The sequence below is a fragment of the Rhodotorula graminis genome, assembly GCF_001329695.1.
Source record: "Rhodotorula graminis WP1 unplaced genomic scaffold RHOBAscaffold_10, whole genome shotgun sequence".
In the NCBI taxonomy this organism is placed as follows: domain Eukaryota; kingdom Fungi; phylum Basidiomycota; class Microbotryomycetes; order Sporidiobolales; family Sporidiobolaceae; genus Rhodotorula; species Rhodotorula graminis.
Genome location: NW_017264937.1, coordinates 388,767 through 402,348, shown reverse-complemented (window position 1 = coordinate 402,348; position 13,582 = coordinate 388,767). Strand labels below are relative to the sequence as shown.

Genomic DNA, 13,582 nt, shown 5'->3' with positions numbered 1-13,582 from the left:
TGCTCGGGTAGGCTGACAGGGAAGTGCTGTAGCGGAAAGAGGTGGCACTGGTCAGTGCGATGCCCTCTGTGCGCTAGCGCGGTCGTCGTGGTGGGGAGGGTTGGGCAAGAGGGCAAGGTCGAGCTGAGCCCGACTCGAGCCTCGTCTGCCTCGCCGGGGCTGCGAGAGCTCGACCACGCTACCCATCACCCTCTCGAGCGGGCGCAGTCGACCCAGGGCGAGCTCGATGGGGCTCGGTCGACGGCGAGGCGTGAGGGAGGAGGTGGGCCGGCGAGTTGGCCGACAAAGGGGCGAGGGAGAGGAGGACGCACCAGGCAGCTGGTGGGCTGGGTCGGGGCACAAGGCGGGACCTGGCTAGAGTCCTGCTGAGCTGACAGGCCGAGAGCGGGCGGCGGTGTCGATGAGAGCGGACGGGAAGAAGCGAGAGGTCGACCTCGAGGTTGACGACAGCGACGGCGACCCGCCCTCGCTCCCTGACGGACGGTAAGAGCTCTGCAGTACTCGCAAGACAACCATCTACAGGTTGCGTCCCAGTCGAGAGCTCCCGCCGAGGTGGGTGCTTCCCCTCTCCTCCTCGCTCGACCGTCTCCATCCTCCTCGCGGTGAGACTTTCTCGTCCACTTTTCGCCGCGAGCCGGCTCTCGACAGCTCCTGGGCGTCGGTGCGAGAGTCGCTGTCGCTCCATCACACGAATGCAAGCTCTCGGCGGCCGCTCAGCAGCCCGAAGAGCTCTCGGTTCTCTCCTCTCTCGCGCTCGTGCCGCTCGTTCCGCTCGAAACCTGCGCCGCTCGTTCCACCTCGCGCCGTACCGCTCTTTGCGACCGCCGCCGCCCTCTGAGCCGCCTTATGTCGCCGTCGCCGTGCCCATCACGCTCGATCTCTGATCGTGCTCGCGTCGCTCCACGCACTCGCCGCGTGCGCCGCCGAACCGCCGCGACCGCTCTGGCCGACGACGGCGGCGAGAGGCGAGCCCGCTCAGCTCCTCGGCACCTCGGCCGCGACCCGCTCCCACACCCTGTGCCGCTCGGCCCGCTCGGCGGGCGTCCTCGCGCCGCTGGCGAACAGGCCCCACAGGCCCGCCATGGCGAAGCGCAGGCTCTCGGCCTCGCCGCTCCTGCTGCCGCCGAGCGAGCCCGTCGCCGCGCCCTCGTGCTCGTCGCCGCTCGCGCTCGCGCCGCTGTGCGACGGCGGCAGCGGAAAGTGGCGCGCGGTCCCTGCGGCGCTGGCGCTGCCCTCCTCGCCCTGCTCGCCGTAGCCCTCGAGCCCGGTCGAGGTCGAGAACCGGCGCCCGAGGAGCATGCTCGTGAGCGACGTGCTCGCGATGCTGAGGCCGCCGTCGAGCGAGCCGACGCTCGCGAGCCGGTCGAGCCGCACGCGCTCCTCGGCGTCGTCGGCGTCGTCGTCGTGGGGCTCGGCGAGGAAGCTCGGCTGGGCCTGCCCGTGCTCGTACTCGGGAGCATGCTGCATCGGCGAGGCGCCGGTGACGAACGATGCGGCTGAAGAGGACGAGGGCGACTCGGGGAACTTGGCCGACGGCGGGAGCGGCGCCGTGAGCGACCCTTGCGGCGCCGAGCTCGGCTGCTGCACCTCGTGCGCGCCGGCGATGCGGGCCGTCGCGTCGCGCCCGACAGGGATGAGGTGCGCGTACTGCGGCGCGAACGTCTCGGGGCGGTGGTGGACGTAGAGCTGTTGCGCCGACGGTGCGGGCGAGGGCGCAGGCGGCAGCGACTTGTCGGTCGTCGACGCCGCCGGTGGTGCAGGACGACCGTTACCGACCTTGGGCGAGGTCGGCGCCGACCCGGGGTACATCATGCCCGGCGTGAGCGTCGAGTTGCTCTTGGTGCGAGGCAGGACCGGGAACGCCGGGAAGGAGGGCAGCGCCTTGGTGACGTCCGAGGGTTTGCGCGTGTGCGACGGGCGCTGAGGACTCTTGACGGGTGCGGCGGCGGCGGCGGCGGCGGCTGGGCGCGAGCGCTCGTGCGACGGGGCGCGAGGCGGCGGCGTGGAAGGGCGGAGCGTGCTCGGCGAGGACGGGTAGGCGAGGGTACGGGGTGAAGGCGTGCTCAAGTACTGAGACACCGAGAAGGGGGACGAGTGGGCGGTGTCGGCCGCCGGCGGAGGGGGAGGAAGGTCGCGGTGAGCGGGCGAGCTGGGCAGCTCGGCGCTCGAGGACGACAGCTGCTGCTCCTGCTGCTCGGTCGACGGCGAGGACGGCAGGCTGGCCGCCGCCAAGCCGGCCGTCGCAGGCGTGATGGTCGCGGAGCGGTGCGCGCGAGCGCCGGCGCCGAGGCTCGACCCTGCTCGCTCCTCGACTCGGCCGCGCTCGTCGTCCTCGTCGTCGGCCGCCTCGCTACCGACCTGGCTGTCGACAGCGCCGTACGAGCTCCAATAGTCATCGTCGGCGTCGTCCTCGCCGTGCGCCCCTCCGCCGCCGCCGCCGCCGCCGTTCAAGACGACCTTGCCCGCCGAGTCGCCCTCGTCATCGCTCCACCCGGACCAGAAGTCGTTGGCGGAGCCGATGCCGCCCGGGGTGGTGCCCTCGCAGTCGCTCGCGCCCGCGGCCTCGGCGAACCGCGCACGGTTCTCCTCGTCCCGCGCCGCCGCCGAGGGCGACGAGTCGGCGCGGCCGGGTGCCGCCTTGTCGACGAGGCTCGACGTCGTCGTCTCGACGGCCTCGGCGAGCGACGGGTGCCAGTGGCGCTGCGACGTCTCGAGGGCCGCGTCGTCGACCTGCTGGAGCTCGAGGAAGGTCCACCCAGGCCGGATGTCGTCCTCGTCGGGCTTGCGCTCGAGGCCGGCGGTCACGCCGCCCGTCGCGGCGGCCAAGGGCGACGTGCTGTCCTCCCACACGAGGACGACGCCGAGGGACCGAGACGAGGCCGAGTGCGGGAGCGAGAGCGAGATGAGGGCCTTGGTCTCGTCGAGGTCGAAGGCGAACCGAGGGTGCGACAGGACGAGGTCGTCGAGGTTACCGGCTGTGGGAGGCTGGGCGAGTCAGTCAAGGTGCAGGAGGCCACGAGAGGGAGAGGGAGAGCGGACCTTCGACGAGCTCTTGGCGGCGAAGGGCGACCTGGTCGTCTTTGCGGCCGCAGGTCCAGTAGACCTCGTCGTCTGCCGAGATCGAGAGGTAGTGGATGGCCTGGCGGGACGTCTGACTGAGGAGCGCCGGCGGGAGCGGCGAGGGGAAGGGCGAGAGGAGGTGGTGGAGGATCGAGAGGAGGAAGGGCTCGGGCGGGGTGGACGAGGCGGAGCGAGCGCTCGGTGGACGATTGTTGGACATGGTGGCGAGGCGTGGGTGGAACGACCTGGTCGCGCTGTGGTGCTGGAGGAGGTGGGTGGGTGAGACGATGAGGATCCCCCACCTGGTGTTATAGGGAGAGGGCGAAGCGTGTGGGCTGAGTCGTGTGCGGCTGGAGGTCGATGTAGTGGGTGCTGTGAGCGGTTCTCGCGGCCCAGCAGAGGGGCTAGTGCCTGTGCGGGTGAGGTGGACGAGGTGGACGAGCGAGAGGCGGTGCTCCGTCGTCGACTTGCTCCTCCCCGCCGCCTGCGCCTCGGCCAGAGCTGCTGTGCTGCCGAGCGAGGGCACACAGAGTACATCGCCTCGTCCACGGCCTTGCGCCTTCGCCCAGAGCGCCGCCTCGCACTCTCGACCCTCGTCCTCCTCGGCCCCCCATGTTCGTCCGCCGCGGCCTCGGCTCTGCTCTCGTGCGCAGCGCCAATCCAGGCGCGCGCGCGGCATCTACTTCTCGCCCAGCATCCCGTCCCGGTCAGCGCACCTCTCGAGGCCGCACCAGCTCGGCCGCAGGCACCTCGGCCTCGTCCGCGCCTCGAGTCGTCCTCGACGAGTACGGCATCGAGCGCAGACCGCTCCCGCCGCTTGGCCTCGACGGCAAGGTCCAGGTGCAAAGTGCGTTCATCTCTCCCATCCCGTTCCTCCTCGGGCCCTGCTCACTCGCTCGCTTCCACAGCGCCACCTCGCGACGCCGAGCCGCCCAGACCGCTCAAGCGCACTGTGCGTGGTCGTACCGCCAATCCTGTCGCGCAAGAGCCAGCCGAGAACGACGTCGACAACCTCAAGCAACCCGAGGCGGCGCACGAGTCGCCGAGGGCCAGGGCCGGCGCCACCGCGCTCGAGAAGGCCGTGCGCTCGTACCTCGCCGACTACCCGGATGCCCTGCTCCTCATCCAGGTCGGGTCCTTCTTCGAGGTGCGTCCCCCGACCTTCCCTCGTGTCCTCGCGAGCGCCTCCTCACGCTCGCTTCCCCTCGCCGCAGTCGTACTTTGAGCAGGCCAAGTCGGTCGCCAAGCTGCTCGGCATCAAGCTCACGAGCAAGTCGTTTGGCAAGGGCGTCAACAAGGTGCCGCACCCCTTCTGCGGCTTCCCGCTCTTTCAGCTCGGCAAGCACGTGTCGGCGCTCGTCGAGTCGGGCCACAAGGTCGTCATCGTCGAGGAGTTCAAGGAGGCCGGCGTCGACTCGCCCGTCACGGCGCGCAAGGTGACGCGCGTCGTCACACCCGGCACCGGCGTCGACGAGGCGTTCGTCGACCTCGACCAGTCCAACTTCGTGCTCGCACTCGGCGTCGCCGGCGGCTCGAGCGTGCGCGACGAGATCGGCTTGGCGTACCGCGACATCTCGACGGGCGCGTCCTTCACGCGCGTCAGCAAGCTCTCGACGTTGCGCGACGACATCCACCTCGTGCGGCCCAAGGAGGTCGTCGTCGACGAGCGGCTGCGCGACACCAAGCTCGGCGGGCGCATCCTCGAGCTCCTCGAGGGCGAGCGGCTCCGCGAGGGCATCATGCTGTCCGAGACGTCGACCGACGCTGTCCCATCGTCATCGACGGCCGTCCCGTCGCCCAGCTCGGCCGCCGAAGCCGTCCTCCTGTCGTACCTCGCAAGCACGCTCCCGACGACGCCGCCGCCGCGCACGAGGGCCAAGCACGTCGACCCGGCGACCGTCATGCAGATGGACGCGACGACGCTCAAGTCGCTCGAGGTGCGCGAGAGCCTGAGAGGAGGAGTGCGCGGGAGCCTGCTCGGCGCCGTCAAGCGGACCGTGACCCCTGGCGGGCACCGTCTTCTCATCGAGCGACTTTGTGCGTCCTCCTGCTTCCCCCTCTCTATCTCGTTCGCCTATCTGACTCGTCTGAACCCTGCAGGCGCACCCTCGACCGACCTCCCGACCATCCACACGCGCCTGTCGCTCGTCTCGGCCTTCCTGTCCCCGACCGGCGCCCCCACCACCCGCTCGTACCTCCGCGCCCTCCTTCGCACCCTCGACGACACCCCACGGCTCCTGCAGCGCCTCGCCCTGCGGCGCGCCCACCCCGCACACGACCTCCTCGGCCTCAAGCGCACCATGCGCGCGCTCGAGGTCGTCCGCGCCGAGCTCGACGCCCTCGGGCCCGACGTCGTCCCGGACGACGAGGCGCGCTCGGCGGTCCGAGGGCTTGCAGAGCAGCTCGGCGCGTACGACGTGCTCGCGAACGAGATCGACGCCGCGATCGACGAGGACGCGCTCAGTGCGAGGGAGGAGCAGGCCGAGCGGGCGGCGGCGCTCGCGGCCGAGCTCGGCGAGAGAGCGGCGAGCAGGGCGATGATGGAGACGAGTGCGACGGGAGGATCGGCACGCGACGAGGGCGACGGCGAGAGCCTGTGGGGAGAGGCGCAGGCGTGGGTGATTCGGCCCGAGTGCGTCCTCCTCCCTCTCTCCTACGTCCGCGTCCCCGGTACTGACAGCTTGTCCGCACACAGCTTCTCGTCGTCGCTCGCCAGGCTCCATGGCGACCTCGCCTCGCTGCGAGAGCAAGCCGCCTCGCTCCAGGACCAGCTCCGTACCCGGTACAAGTCCAAGAACCTGACGCTCAAGGTCGCGCAACGTGTCGGTCCCGCCGTCCACATCTTTGTCCGCGACGGCGTCAAGGAGATCGACAAGGACCCGGCGGCGCTCGTGCACCAGAAGACTAACTCGACGAGGCTGTACGTCAACCGGGTACGTCTCGATCTTCCTCTCACCCTCTCTGCTACCCCGGTATCAGCAGGACTAACTCCTCGTCGCCTGCCACAGGATTGGGCTATGCTACACCGCAAGATCACGGACGCCGAGCAGCGCATCCAGAACCTCGAGATCGAGGCGACGCAGGTTCTCGTTGCTCGTGTGCGTCTCCTTCTCTCTCTCTCACTCTCGCCCTCTCTCCTCCCCTTGCCTCGTCGTCTCTGACTGTATGCGCCCTCTCAGGTACTCGAGAGCTACGACAGCCTGCTGCAGACGGCCGACGCGCTCGCCGAGCTGGACGTCGTCATGGGCTTTGCCGAGGTGGCCGAGGAGAACGGCTGGGTCCGCCCCGAGGTCGACACGAGGTGCGTCCCTCCTTCTCGTTACTCCCTCGTCCAAACCGAGCACGCTCGGCCGACTGAACCTCCTCGCGACCTACAGCTCGTCCCTCGAGATTGTCGCTGGCCGACACCCGACGGTCGAGAACGCGCTCGTCGCGCAGATGCGCTCCTTCACGCCCAACTCGGTCACGTTCCGCCACCTCGACGACTTTGACGACGAGCCGTCCGTGATTCACGTCCTCACGGGGCCCGTGCGTCGCCCGGCTCTCTCTCTCCCCCTCGTCCCCTCCCTCGCCCAGTCTCCTCGTCCTGACGCTCTCGCCCTCTCCCCACCCTCTCCTCTACGTTCCTTGCAGAACATGGCCGGCAAGTCGACCTTCCTGCGCCAGACCGCCCTCATCTGCGTCCTCGCGCAAGCCGGGTCGCACGTTCCCGCCGAGCGGGCCACCATCGGCGTGTGCGACCGCGTGTACAGTCGCGTTGGCGCCCGGGACGAGCTCGACCGCGACCGGTCGACGTTCATGATCGAGATGGACGAAGCGACGACGATCCTCGAGAACGCGACGTCAAGGTCTTTGGTGCGTCCTGCTCGACGAGCTTCCTCTTGCCGGTTGTGCGCCTCTTCGTAGAAGCCCCACATTGACAAGGCCTCACCTGCAGGTCCTCCTCGACGAGCTCGGCCGCGGCACGTCGCCCATCGACGGCCTCGCCATCGCCTACGCCGCCCTCGAGCACCTCGCGCACGTCAACCGGTCGCGCACCCTGTTTGCGACGCACTACCACCGCCTCGGTGCGCTCCTCGGGTACGACGGCGCGAGAGACGAGGGCGCGAGGGCCACGGGCGAGTGGGAGGGCGTCGAGTTCTGGTGCACGGACGTCGAGGAGAGGGAGGTGCGTCGCTCGTTCCTCTTTGCCCCTTTCCCTCTCTCTCGCACAGGTCCTGACTCTCTCTCTCTCTCTCTCGACGTGTCCCTTTCCCGTTCCTTCCTGTCCGTCTCTCCCTCTCTCGTGCGCAGGACGACGTGCGGTACGTGCACACGATCAGGCGAGGGCTCAACCACGACTCGGCGGGGCTCGTCATTGCGCGGTTGGCGGGCATGCCGTCTCGGGCGATCCAGACGGCGAGGGACATGCGCGAGAAGGTGCTCAGGGGCGAGGTCTAGCGGCAGGACGTGGCAGGCGGAGCGGGAGCGAGTCGAGCGTCGGGTGAGCCGAGGGACAGTTCTCTAGAAGTGAGCCGGGCGGGTTTAGATGGCTCTCGAGTGCAGTACTGCGACACCGTGTGCTCTTCCCGACTGCTCTCGAGAGCAAGAGAGTCGAGCGAACGAGGCCGGGAATTTGAAGGCAGTGGTCCGTCGACTCCCTCACGCCGCTCTGCCCAGGGGTACTCTTGCGCTCAGCTGCTTGTGCACAGCTGCCAGCGACGCACTCTACCGAGCACGCGCCCGCCCAACCCTCGGCCCTCGTTCGTCCTCATCGTCGTCGCCGATCGACTGCGCCCTCTCCTCCTCGTCCCACGACCAGCCCGGCCAGCCGCGCAGCCGAGGCCTACCGGCACAGCCGATGTCTGCACCCTCACGACCGGGCCCATCCTCTCCTCCCTCGCACCTCGCCCAGCCGTCTCCCCCACCTTCCGCCTCCAGCGCCTCCGCCTCCCACCCCGAGCCGTACGACTCGCCGCTCAAGGCCGCTCCTCCGACCTCGGCCAGCTCGACCTACGCCGCAGGAGGGCAGGAGACGGACGGGCCGGACGAGGCGGGCGATGAGCGAGAAGACGGCGACCTCGGCTTGCGCGCCGGTCCTGCCGCTGTCCGGTCGTCGCCCGTCCGCGACAAGGGCAAAGGGCGCGCCGTCGAGGGCCCGTACTCGCACGTGAGGGGCGCGAGCGGCGACGTCGTGCTCGACATGCGGCCGGCGGGAGACGAGGACGAGGACGACGAGGCGGCAGAGGAGCGCAGGATCCAGCAGGTGCGCCTCGACTCTCTCCTATAGCTCTCTACGGGCTCCACTGACGACTCAACCTCTGCAGAACCTCGCCAAATGGTCGCGCGCCGACGCCAAGCGGCGAGCCTCGCTGCGACGCTCCACCAAGCTCGTCATGCCGTCCCTCCCTTCCCCTCCTCCTCTCTCGCCCACGTCCCTCGTCCGCCGCACCTCGACCCTGCTCCGCACCGGGAGTCGACGACGAGCCGGCAGCGGCACCGTCGAGGCGAGCTCGCTCGAAGCGGGCGACTTTGAGCTCGGCGGGACCGACGCCATGCAGCTCGAGGAGGGCGTCGCAGGGCGGCGGGCGAGGAAGAAACTCAGCGTGCAGGTCGGTGCGGCCGAGGGCTCGGCGACGACGCTGGTGGATGCGGGTCGGCCGAGCGGCAAGGGCGGCTTGGCGCAAGTCGGCGAGGACGACGAGGCGGTCCGTGCGGGCGGGCCCTCTCGGCTTCCGCCAGACGAGCGGCTCTCGCTCGACAACGCGTCGCTCGTGACGCCGACGAGCACGCACCACCCGTCGAATCCGTTCTCGCCCTCCAACGCGTCGTTCGTCTCGCTCGAGTCGACGGCGACGGACCGCACGGCGCGCGCCGCGTCGCGCTTCATCGAGGACCTGCCCGTCCTGCCGAGCTCGACGCCGTCGACGCCGCAGGGCTCGCCGACAAAGCGCTCGTCGATGGCGCCGGGCAGCAACCCGTTCCTCGACGTCGTCGTCACCTCGCCGACGCCGACCCGCCCGGGCGCCCTCTCGCTCCGCACCGGCAGCAGCCACACGCTTCACACGGTCAACTCGAACGCGTCGACCGTCCACATGCCGACGACGGCCTCGTTCTGCGCGCCCGCGCCTCCGCCACCGCGCACGCCCTCGCCCGCCTGGAGCTCGAACCACTCGACGCCCTTCTCGTCGCCGGGCCTGTACACGCCGGCCAATGCTCGGCAACGTCGCCCGTCACCGCGCACGTCGATGCCCTCGATGCGTGCTGCGTCGCCCTCGTCGTCGGCGTACGGCGCGCAGCAGGAGCAGCGGCGGCGCGGCGGCGACATCGGCGACGACGATGAGGACGACATTGGGTGGCTTGACTGGCTGTTGTGCGGGTGCTTCCGGGTCGGCGACGGGCAGAGAGACGGGCGGATCGAGCAGCAGGGGCGGACGAACCCGATGGAGTAGCTCGGGCGCAGGGGCCCGAGCGGCGCGAGCGCGGGCGGGACGGTCGGATCTCGCGAGCCGTAGCACATCGAGCTGCAGCGACCTGTTCCTGGTCTGTGTGACGAAGCGTGCCAGCAGCGACAGGTAGCGAGAGAGGCGAGAGATAGAGCGAGAGCGAGAAGCGAGAGACTGAGCGAGAGCGAGAGGCGCGAGCGGGAAGGACGAAAGGAAGAGAGCTGCGACTGCTCGTTCGACTCGTTACAACAAGGCTGCTCATCCTCGTGCTACATGTCTCCTGCTCTACTAGCTCGCCTTCTCGTGCGCCTCGATCCACGCAAGGCCCGCCTCGAGCCGCCGCACGACCTCGTCCTTTCCGAGTACAGCGACGACGTCGACAACGCCCGCCCCGACCTGTACGGGTCGGACGCAAGCTCATCAGTACACGTTCTTTCAAGGAGAGGGAAGGAGCGCTGAAGAGTTGAGCGACCGGGAGACGCACCTTCTGTCCAGTCAGCGCCCACCGAAGCGGGTTCATGACCTCCTTGGCCTTGGTCTTGCCGCCGCGCTCATCGACGAGGTGGTCGAGGACGTCCTTGAGCGTCGCCGTGTCGAGCTCGTCCATAGGCTGGGCGGGCGACGGGAAAGGAGCGGACGAGAGCGCCGAGAGGGCCGAGCGCAGGGATGCGCCTTTGGGCGAGGACGGCGGCGCACAGTCAGGACGGGCTCCTCGATCGAGAGTACGCGAAAGAGGACCGGGAGGGACGTACGGTGGGTCTCGAGAGGGACGCTCTTGAAGAGCTGGGACGCGAGCGCCGAGTCGAGAACTGGCGGATGGAAGAAGTAGGCGCCGAGCGACGGCACGTCGACGATCGTGTGCAGCCGGTCCTGCAGGGACGTATACGCGCGAGTCAGTAGATGCTTCCAAGATTCAGGTCGAGAAGGAGGAGGCAGAGAGGACAAGAGGGCGCACCTTGAGAGCGTCGAGCACGCGAGCCACGTACGGCTCCTCGACCGTCTCGCCCGCCAAGTCAGGCCACTTGCCCCTCACGACCTCGCACGTCCTCCTCGCGACGTCGTCGCGCCCACCTCCCGGCGCCGCATCGGCGAGCTTGATGCGCACGTGCGCGCGGTTGAGGAAGTCGAGCTTGGCGCTCTGCATCGTCGCGCGGTTCTTGTTGACGCCCTCGAGCGAAAAGGCCTGGATGAGGGCTGCGAGAGGGAGGACCTCCTCATTCGAGGCGTCGCGCGGCGAGGACGAGGTCGGGATCGTCGACGGGTCGGGCGTGTCGGACGAGGACGACTGAGGGGACCAGCCCATGAGGGCGACAAAGTTGAGGAGCGCCTCGGGCTCATAGCCCTTAGTCTGTATACGGAGAGTGTGTCAGTAGAGACCGCCTTGCAATTATCTCGACGCTGCGGCTAGTGCGCCGAGCAGCCGAGGAGGGGATGTAGAAGACGGGGGACGCACGATGTAGTCCTCAACCCGGACGTCGCCCGCCCTCTTGCTCAACTTGCTGCCGTCAGGGTTGACGAGGAGCGGCAGGTGGGCAAACTGGGGCGGCGACAGGCCGAGCGCGTCGTACAGCTGCAAGTGCTTGGGCGTCGACGGGAGCCATTCCTGCGCGCGCCGCTCTGAGCGTCAGTCGTCGCTCGTGACCACGCACACAGAGAAACGAGAGAGATTCGGGCGCACCTCGCCTCGCAGAACGTGCGTGATGCCCATCTCGTGGTCGTCGACGACGTTGGCAAAGTGGTAGGTCGGGAGGCCGTCCGACTTGCGCAGGACAAAGTCCTCGAGCGGGAGCGAGTCGTAGTGAATCGGATCGTAGATGAGGTCCTCCTGCGTGAGCGAGCCGGACGAGCTCTGCGTGGTGGTGAAAGGAGAGTCAGTCGCCGGAGAAGGAGAGGCGGACGAAGAGAAGGCCTCTCGGCGCCAAGGACGCACCTTGAAGCGGACGATGTTGCGCTCTCCCTTTTCGAGTCGCTCCTTGACCTCGTCCTTCGACAGCCCGAGGCATCGTCGGTCGTACCCCTCGTGCGAGCCCTCCTTCTGGAGGCGTTTGCGGGTTGAGGCCAGGCGCTCGGGCGTGCAGAAGCAGTGGTACGCTTTGCCGGTCTAGAAGGGACAAGTATAAGTGTCAGGTCATGAACGAACTTCTTGACCGTCGACGCGCATGCGACTGAGCGGCCGATGGAGGACGGCGAGCGAGATGACGCACCTCAAGAAGCGGTTCGAGGTACCGGTCGTAGATGTCCTTGCGCTTCGACTGAAAGTAAGGCTCGTTCGGGCCGCCCTTTTGAGGACCTGGGAGGCGTAAGAGGGTCAGGACTGTGGGTCGAGGAGGCGAGGAGGGAGAGGAGGAAGTGGGGGACGGACCCTCGTCAAAGTCGAGCTTGGCCCAGTCGAGCGTCTTGAGGAGCGACTCGACGGCTCCTTCGACGTACCGCGTCTGTGTTGGGTGAGCAATAGAGTGTCAGGGACGTTCGATGGCGAGGCGAGAGAGGGGGGACGCACCTGGTCCGTGTCCTCGACTCGAAGGACCCACTTGCCGCCGAGTTTGCGGGCGAGGAGGTGGTTGTAGAGAGCAGTACGGAGGCCTCCAAGATGCAGGTACCCAGTTGGTGACGGTGCGAAGCGGAGCTTTGGCGAGGGAGATGAAGATGACGACGAGCAGGACCTGGTGAAGGCGACGACGGTTGAAGTTGGCGGTGCCCGTGAGGGGTAATGAAGAGCTGCTCGTGGCAGTGGCCCAACAGGACGAGCTCTCAGCAAGGGGGAGCGCAGCATCGAGGGTTGGACGAGGTCAACCTCGACAGCCTCGCTCTCTCTCTCGTCCACTCTGCTCGCCGCTGCTCTGGTGCTGGGCGGCCATGCCTCTCCGCATGAAGCCGACCGCCTACGACGAGGCCGTCCTGCGCGCACAGAAACGCGCAGCCCGCAAGAGCAAGCACCGCTCGCGGCCTCGCTCCGAGTCGCTCACCCCGCCCCGCAACCCGCCAAAGGACCACAAGCGCACGCTCTACCTTGGCCAGGGCACCGACGACGACTACCACGGCCCCGGCGGCGGCGCCGGCGGCGACGACGACGACGGCGACTCGCACCTCCCTCCTCCTCAAGCCCACAAGCGCACCCGCACCGACGACGAGTTCTTCGAGGCCCTCGCCGACGCCGAGGCGGCCGACAGCGGCATCGGCGCCATCGAGGACGACTTCTACGCCCGCCAGGTCCCAGCCTACGCCACCACCTACGGCTCGGCCGCCGGCGCAGCGGCCGGCATCGCCCCCGCCGCCTCGTACCTGTCCCACATGGACGAGGACGAGTACGCCGAGTTTGTGCGGGCCGGCATGTGGCGCCGCAAGAACCGCGACGAGGTCGAGCGCCTCGAGCGCCTCGACAAGGAGCGCCGCGCAAAGGAGGAGCGCGACCGCAAGGACAAGGACAAGCGCGACAGGGAGGAGCGCGAGCGCATTCGGCGCCTCGAGGAGCGCAAGAAGCGCAAGAGCAAGGAGGAGGAGGTCGAGGCGAGGAGGAGGTACGACGAGGGCTGGAGGAAGCTGCAGCAGGCCGTCGCTGCGGCTGCGGCCGCACCACCTGCGCCACCAACACCGGCGTCGCCAGCCGCACCAGGCGCACCTACCCCCGACACCGTCGAACCCGCACCCGCCGACGATGCCGACGCCGCCGCCCCTGCCGACCAACCTTCCTCCTCCTCCTCCTCCTCGACCTCGTTCCCCCTGCGCTTCACCGACTTTCCCTGGCCCGTCTACCCGCCCATGGCCTTCCCTCCCCTCTCCTGGCCCTCCCTCGCCGACCTCACGCCCACCTCGATCTCGACTTTCCTCCTCCCCGACTCGCTCCCGTCGGCGCAGCACAAGCAGACGCTGCGCCAGGCGACGCTCGCGTACCACCCGGACCGCTTCGAGCGGTACGTGCTGCGCGTCCCGGAGGACAAGGAGGACGTGCGCGAGCGGTTGAGGGAGCTCGGGCTGCGCGTGAGCCAGGTCCTCAACGACTTGGCCAAGCGAGGGTCGTGAGCGACGAGGGACGGGGTCGTCGAGCCGTATTCTCTCTCACCTTGTTGTCGTAACTCGCACATCGTTCTCTCTCTCTG

General features: G+C 68.8%; 5 protein-coding genes across 5 annotated transcripts; 3 read left to right on the top strand and 2 right to left on the bottom strand.

Moving 5' to 3' along the window:
• Positions 1 to 975: 975 nt before the first annotated feature.
• On the bottom strand, positions 976 to 3,336 carry RHOBADRAFT_54809 (uncharacterized protein; the record flags this gene model as incomplete). Its single annotated transcript, XM_018417511.1, has 2 exons — positions 3,040 to 3,336; positions 976 to 2,975 (listed from the first exon to the last, which is right to left on the bottom strand). The coding sequence occupies exons 1-2, from the start codon at positions 3,278 to 3,280 to the stop codon at positions 976 to 978; spliced, it is 2,241 nt and encodes a 746-aa protein (XP_018269659.1). The 5' UTR covers positions 3,281 to 3,336.
• A 336-nt stretch (positions 3,337 to 3,672) lies between these two features.
• Positions 3,673 to 7,500, top strand: RHOBADRAFT_54808 (uncharacterized protein; the record flags this gene model as incomplete). The annotated part of the gene is made up of 11 exons (XM_018417510.1): positions 3,673 to 3,907; positions 3,969 to 4,207; positions 4,275 to 5,097; positions 5,161 to 5,692; positions 5,756 to 5,993; positions 6,069 to 6,158; positions 6,240 to 6,361; positions 6,438 to 6,588; positions 6,694 to 6,915; positions 6,998 to 7,228; positions 7,354 to 7,500. The coding sequence occupies 11 exons, from the start codon at positions 3,673 to 3,675 to the stop codon at positions 7,498 to 7,500; spliced, it is 3,030 nt and encodes a 1,009-aa protein (XP_018269658.1).
• A 366-nt stretch (positions 7,501 to 7,866) lies between these two features.
• RHOBADRAFT_66725 (uncharacterized protein) lies at positions 7,867 to 9,565 on the top strand. The gene is made up of 2 exons (XM_018419061.1): positions 7,867 to 8,305; positions 8,367 to 9,565. Exons 1-2 carry the CDS (start codon positions 7,901 to 7,903, stop codon positions 9,489 to 9,491), a joined length of 1,530 nt encoding a protein of 509 aa, XP_018269657.1. The 5' UTR covers positions 7,867 to 7,900; the 3' UTR covers positions 9,492 to 9,565.
• Positions 9,566 to 9,694: 129 nt separating this feature from the next.
• Positions 9,695 to 12,258, bottom strand: RHOBADRAFT_54806 (uncharacterized protein; the record flags this gene model as incomplete). Its single annotated transcript, XM_018417509.1, has 10 exons — positions 9,695 to 9,881; positions 9,970 to 10,157; positions 10,238 to 10,355; positions 10,441 to 10,833; positions 10,939 to 11,088; positions 11,164 to 11,334; positions 11,416 to 11,586; positions 11,690 to 11,775; positions 11,848 to 11,920; positions 11,986 to 12,258. 10 exons carry the CDS (start codon positions 12,256 to 12,258, stop codon positions 9,774 to 9,776), a joined length of 1,731 nt encoding a protein of 576 aa, XP_018269656.1. The 3' UTR covers positions 9,695 to 9,773.
• An 83-nt stretch (positions 12,259 to 12,341) lies between these two features.
• Positions 12,342 to 13,576, top strand: RHOBADRAFT_50040 (uncharacterized protein; the record flags this gene model as incomplete). The annotated part of the gene is made up of 1 exon (XM_018415286.1): positions 12,342 to 13,576. A coding segment is annotated over one exon (1,217 nt), but the record flags the coding sequence as incomplete, so codon positions are not given.
• Positions 13,577 to 13,582: the final 6 nt, after the last annotated feature.